We start from the raw sequence: 6337 nt of genomic DNA, 5'->3' as shown, positions 1-6337 counted from the left end.
TAAACCGTTTGACGCCCAGTTCCCCGACTAGACTTCTTTGCACGCTTTCTTCGACCAGCCACAGGCAATCGGCCAGCCGTCGCGGGCAGCACGACGTTCCAGGTATCAGCGATCGGGTCATCGATCGCACCAGAGGGAGCGAGTGGAACGGCACGATGTTTACAATGTCGTGTCACCGGCCGTCCGCTGGTGCCACCAAGACGCAATATGATGAACTGCAAATAAAGCTCATTTTGCCGGTTCTGCCTCTCTGGCCCATGCCCCGAGTCTATCGGAACGTGGGCACGGGAAAGGCACATGCCGGTAGCAGCCAGACAGGCGGGCACAACTATGACCGCAGGTAGTACAGACAGTACAGGTCCTCCTCCAATCGGATACCGTTTGCCCTTGGTGACACTTGACTTGACTTTATCCTTTTTCGAATTGCTCCTCGTCTTGCCGTACCCACACGTACCCTTTTTTGGTTCTTTCACCGCAATGTGTTTTCTCTCTTCCTCGCTCTTGTACACTAGACCCACCCTGGCTGGTCGGGAATCTTTTGGGATACTTAGAATTATAAATAAAACGACCCATCCTACGCAGGATATTGTCATTTCGGTGCGAAACCTTGGTTGAACAACACTTATTGGTAACGTAAGGACTTTTCGTTACGTGAAATCGTTTCAAAGCTTTTCTGCTGTCGTAGCCAGTGAATTCACTCTCGTGTTCTGTGGTTCTCGTTGCGAACTAATTGTTAAGTTCACAAGCTTAAAAAAAAAATCGAAACGTGCAAAATGTTTTCGTCTATTGGTGAAATTTTTGGCGATCCAGGAGTGAACGAGTACAACGAATACGATTCGACCAGGCTGAACGATGGAAAGTATTGGTCCACGGAGCTGATCAATATTCCGTTCCTTGACCGCAGTACGAACGGCTCGCTACTCGATCTGGAAGATTCCCCACCGACGTACGACGAGTATTATACGTCAAAGTTCACTTCATCAACAGTCCATCCCGTGGAAATAGCCGGTATTTCCCCCCCATCGACGGTGCTTCCCCATGGTGAGTAAATGTTCGCGTCAAGTTGAAAGGAACCCGAAAAAATCAAGTGGAAAATAACCAAGCGGGAAGCAGTATGGATGTTTCAAAGTGTAATTCCCTGTGGTCAATGATTAGAGTAATTGATATAAATTTCTTCCGTCACTATCCGGTCCACGAACGAGTGACCCAAAAGGACTGCGAAGGAGCTAACGGGATACAAAATATCAAGCCAAACATGTCGTTTGAGGTTTTCCTCAGGGCGAGCCTGTTGCACATGTTTCTAATGCAAGGCCTTCAATGGCGCTGATCTGCGAAAAGGGATGTCCAACATCCGGTGAGGGATAGATTGACATTAGGGCTCTGGACATCCTTGCATTCGAAAAGGGAAAACCCAAAGAATCAACTATTCCAACTGCCCCAAACTACTCGTTTCGACCCGAACCCAAAAGAGATGCCGGAACCGCACAACCTAAGAGCCGATTTCTTTTGATGGTCAAATTTATCATCATCATTCCTCATCACTCTCGCGTCAATCTAGGGAATCCTCACGCTCGGAGCCCACCCTGTTTCATTACTATTATTGGACGTTTACCGTCCATCCTTGAAGGCGTGTTGGTTCATAATTCGAGCGCGCTTCTCACTCTGTTCTGCAGGGCTAGAAATGTGTTTTGGAAAGAAAATTCCAAACACTGTCCCATCTTGGCACACGGTTAAAAAAGCTATTTGTCTATTTGTCGGTATCCAGACGCATTTGATGAAACTTTGTTGCGCACTTTGAAAAGGATACGAGTATTGGAGATGGAAAAACTGATGATAAATTAAATGTCTAGGAAACAAAGAATCTCCAAAATTTCCACGAAAGCGAAAACAAACACATCCGTATTCACTTCCGCCAAGTTTGGCTTTACCAAATCATTACTTCCCTTAAGTGCATTTCAGTTTTCTCACGTTTTTCGTTGGAGTATAAACCAACCATTCAAAGAAGAAGGCCGCCGTATGGCATATTGCGTAAGATCCCCATGCTTTCCTCTATTCATAACCCTCCAACGACTACCATGAGAACTCTTTTGGCACAACATTTGACTCCTCATCATACAACTTTCCGCGAACTTCTTCGCAGCAACTAAAGTCCCCAACAAAACTTTGTTCGTTCTAACCAGATGTGGAAAACGGCGTGATGGTGTATGAAATTTCCTATTCATACATATATTTTCTACCCCACATTTGTCCCCGGCTGCTTCTTCTTCCGGGTCGTTCCGCGGGGCACTGATACACGCCGATCTGATTTCCGTAGCGGAAAATCCGGTGTTGCGACACCGTATGGCATAGTATCAAATATAACCGTTCGATCAATTTTCTTCGTGGCTAAGGGGGAAATTTGGCATACGGTATTCATCCCTTCTACCACTGTTGCCACTGTTGGCCAAGTGTAGTACGCCGGGAGTATAAATCATACGGCACGCTGTATACGGGCGAATGGAATGGGCACGGTGGAATAGGCGAATGAATAGAGGGCTATTTTCCAAATGGAGCCAACTTTTGAACTCTTCGTTCACCTCGGTCTTTCCGTTGCTGAGGAAATGCTCTGCGAGCCTTGTCGAGACGAAAGCTATTTCATGGGAGGGCATTTTCCCGTTTCTAGCTGGCACGATTCGCCTCACCTTAACCTGATGGGAAATGCGTTCTGAAAAGGGAAATGCAAAGGGAAATCATTTACCATTTCATACCCAACAATGATATGCATGCCACTGGCATCGCAACTAGGAGAAGCAGGAATTTGGGCTGGAAAACACATGTTCTTAATTCTAGGTCCATTTCACTTACCTCTATCTCTTTCTTTATTTCCTTCTCTTAGACCGCAAGACTACGGTTTCACAATGGGAAAAGACAACGGTTTTGACCATGCATCAGCCCCATACCATCGATCCCAACAGGTCGCCAACATCCGGCAATGGAGAATCTGTGACCTCCGGCTGCGGTGTAGCAACGAAACGCTCGCGCACAGCATTTACCAGCTCCCAGTTAGTGGAGCTAGAGAAGGAATTTTCCTCAAATCGCTACCTTTGCCGGCCACGGCGCATTGAACTGACTCGTAAACTGGCGCTGACCGAGCGACAGATTAAAATATGGTTCCAGAATCGCCGCATGAAACACAAGAAAGAAAGCTCCAACTTGAAGGATGTGAACAAGATGAAAGGCCCTTGTCACTGTACTGAAGGGGACTCTTCGATGTCACCGAAAATGTCGTCGCCATCGTCTCCCCATCATGCTCATAGCGACGCTGATCGGAATGGTCATCAGAGTATCGTTAACAGACTTATGGCTCACTCCACCTACGCGCCCAGAATAATTGGTTACAGTAGCAATAATGGTAGTGGGAATCCTTTCCCCAAAGAAAACCAATTTCAATACAAAGATTCGCTGCCCAACAATACAGAGCTAATGTATCAATACGTGAACAATGATGTCGAAACCTCCAATGCTGAGCCCCTACCGTGCGATGACCTTTTGGATCAATCGGATTTAATCCTTTCTTCTGATCCCGATACGGACGCCGAGCTGAAGGATCTGGAAAGCTACGCCTTTTTCCCGTCCATCATCCAGGCACTTGAGTCCAGCATGCTTCCCCTTCCACCGTCCATCTCGACCAAGACAACGCCGATTGATGAATCACTTGAGGAAACTTCCCAGATGACTATGATCCCGATGGAATCATCATCTTCTGAACCGATAGCAGCCAACCCTTTGAATGATTCCCCGTTTCAATTTCTTGTGGGCACTAATCAACTAACGCCAGAGACGGGCGCTTCCTCCGGCAACATCGTAAGCGTCAGTGCACCATCTGTCACTATTCAGTGGGGCAATGGGAACCACCAAAAACATCACCACACACCCAACCAACCACAGCAAACACCTTTCCTTGGGGATTCGAATAACAACAAGAGCAGCAACAGCTTCGCAACTCTCTCGACTGCCCACCAACAGAAGCACCACATTCCATCATCAATTAAACAGCAACATCAGCATCCTGCTGGGGTACGAGCTTCCTTGCATGTGACTACCATGGCACCGGCGTCAAGCACGACAACGACAATGCCGACAAATTCATCGGGTAATGGTGGTGGTTGCGTCTTCTTAGATCTGTAGAGATTAGAAAACCACACCGTCTATATCTCTCGCCTTCCCTAGCTGGGAAAATTTGCCCTGATTATTACCGGAAAATTTGCCCTGAAGGGACGCAGACGTGAGAGTAATTAGAATTTAAGAAACACACAAATCCTCTCCGTCGTCGCCATTTGCCTTCGTTTGTCTTTTATTCGGGTACGGAGCTAAAGCCAGGGTCCAGCCATGGCGCCATAGGAATGACAAAAGATTTTTAGCGTAAGTTCGTGGAAGAATGTAAGATTTTATTATCCTCTAAAAAACAGGGCTAATCGATTTTGTGAAGAATTAAGAGTCTTCAGTTCTTGGCGGTGCGATTCCCACCAGCATCAAAGCAAAGTACCATTTCGGACACTAAGACTAACTAGACAAGTTAATCTAGAGGGTGACATTATGTTTTACGACTGTGTCAATAGTGCTTCCATTGTTAAAAAGGAATAAACAATAATTAGTGAATTTCAATTCGAGTACATTTTTTTAGTTCATTGATTCGGGATCGTTCGAAGAGAAAAGTCATACCATCGCTCTATTCAAATTAATAAATGTTGGAAAATTCTATCACGTCATAAGGAGTTATTTTCATTCTTCCGATAAAAATGTAAATTAAATTCCGCATTGCTACCTTCGTTTGAGCAAGTTATGCTTATATGATATGATGTAATCATTTATTGCTATATACAATGTAAATGAACGATCGACACATTCATCATAACAACTCAATTCATCATTCATCACAACATCAACTACAAAGTTTCAATGTCCTTGTTTTGCGGAGGCGTGTTTTACTAAATAAGCTTTAAATAAATGAAAATTTTCCTTCGTAAACACTTATTCTTTTCAGGTTCTAAGAGGGAAAACTTTTCTGTTGTAACCTGTGGGGATCGAGTCAGAGAATATGTTTTATTTCGTAGACGTCGAGCTGATTTCAATCTGTTTCCCAACGTGAAAATAGGTTAAAACAGTCTGCAACCAAATGGCTCACCATTTAAAATAAAATGAAGTTTTCAACATACCACGAAGATATAGAATGGTCTACGTAAAGGCATTTGGACCCCTTGGGCTATCTATTATTGCAATTATTTATCCTTGCTTAATACACTCACAATTTACCAAATTGCAGCAGCTCGCTGTATAATGTGAAGTTCTCACGCGAACCCAAAAAGGCAAGATACACCATTCAGCAAAAGTTCGTCGAGACAAAGCCCCCAATGCTTTTCCAGGGCCCCGATCATCTCCGACAAAAAATTCGTGTTCAGTGGTTGCTCCAATCACTGTCGGTAGGTGCTTCTCCCTCGCACACTTGCAAAACGTACCAACATTTTTCTGATCGTGATTATATCCTCCTTCTTTCCAAGGCATTTCGTCTCCGAGGTTGAACAACTAAACAACTCCATAACGATCGCAAATCAAAATCAAACACTGCACGACACACAATTTGCTCCTCCAGTCTTCTCCTCGAATCTCTATATTCACCAACCCGTCGCATGCGGCATGCACAACTTTTCAATGTGACGTCCACTTTTTCCTTCATGGAAACACAAAGCGTAACATAAAAATCCACTGAATTTACAGCTGACCCCAATTAAACAAATAAATGAATGCTGCGTTGGAACAGTCGTTCCCCTTTTGATCTTTAGCGATGATATCGATTTTTTTTTCGGTCAGATTTTCAAGTTCCCAAGTATTCAATACTTGGTTTTATCTTTCAGCCCATACCACGCAGTACTCTATGACAATTCCACATCTGGCAGTTAATGTTCATACGATCACTATGAAATATTTGGCATTGGCTTGCCCTGAGCATGATGTGCCTGAGGTAATCCAACCAGTCCACGAACAAATCGTTTTTTTCTCTCTTAACAGAAGTTGTAGCCGCCACGGTTCAACGAGAATTGTGGCTGAGAGTAGCTTGGGTCGTTATTCATCAGTATTGGGTGGAGTGGTTGTTGGGGGAACAAGTACAAATGGAAAATGAAAATAGTAAACCCGCGTAGTGAAGGACATGTTCAATCGACAACGGAAATGGAATAGAAAAACATTTTCTGACTAGAGCTGTTGCTATAACCAGAAACGGCATAGGAAAATTGTAGGAAACAGGAAATTATGCTCCACCGAGGGAGCGCTTAAGCTCTCGTAAGTGACGTACGCGCACGTT

At 44.6% G+C, this 6337-nt stretch overlaps 1 protein-coding gene across 1 annotated transcript; it reads left to right on the top strand.

Annotated features, from left to right (window-relative positions):
• Window positions 1-773: 773 nt before the first annotated feature.
• Window positions 774-4167, top strand: LOC131263437 (homeotic protein proboscipedia-like). The gene is made up of 2 exons (XM_058265641.1): window positions 774-1041; window positions 2876-4167. The coding sequence occupies exons 1-2, from the start codon at window positions 774-776 to the stop codon at window positions 4165-4167; spliced, it is 1560 nt and encodes a 519-aa protein (XP_058121624.1).
• The last annotated feature ends 2170 nt before the right edge of the window (window positions 4168-6337 follow it).

Source organism: Anopheles coustani, chromosome 3, assembly GCF_943734705.1.
Source record: "Anopheles coustani chromosome 3, idAnoCousDA_361_x.2, whole genome shotgun sequence".
NCBI classification, from domain to species: Eukaryota; Metazoa; Arthropoda; class Insecta; order Diptera; family Culicidae; genus Anopheles; species Anopheles coustani.
The sequence above is the reverse complement of the archived record's forward strand: the minus strand, read 5'-3'. Positions and strand labels throughout refer to the sequence as shown.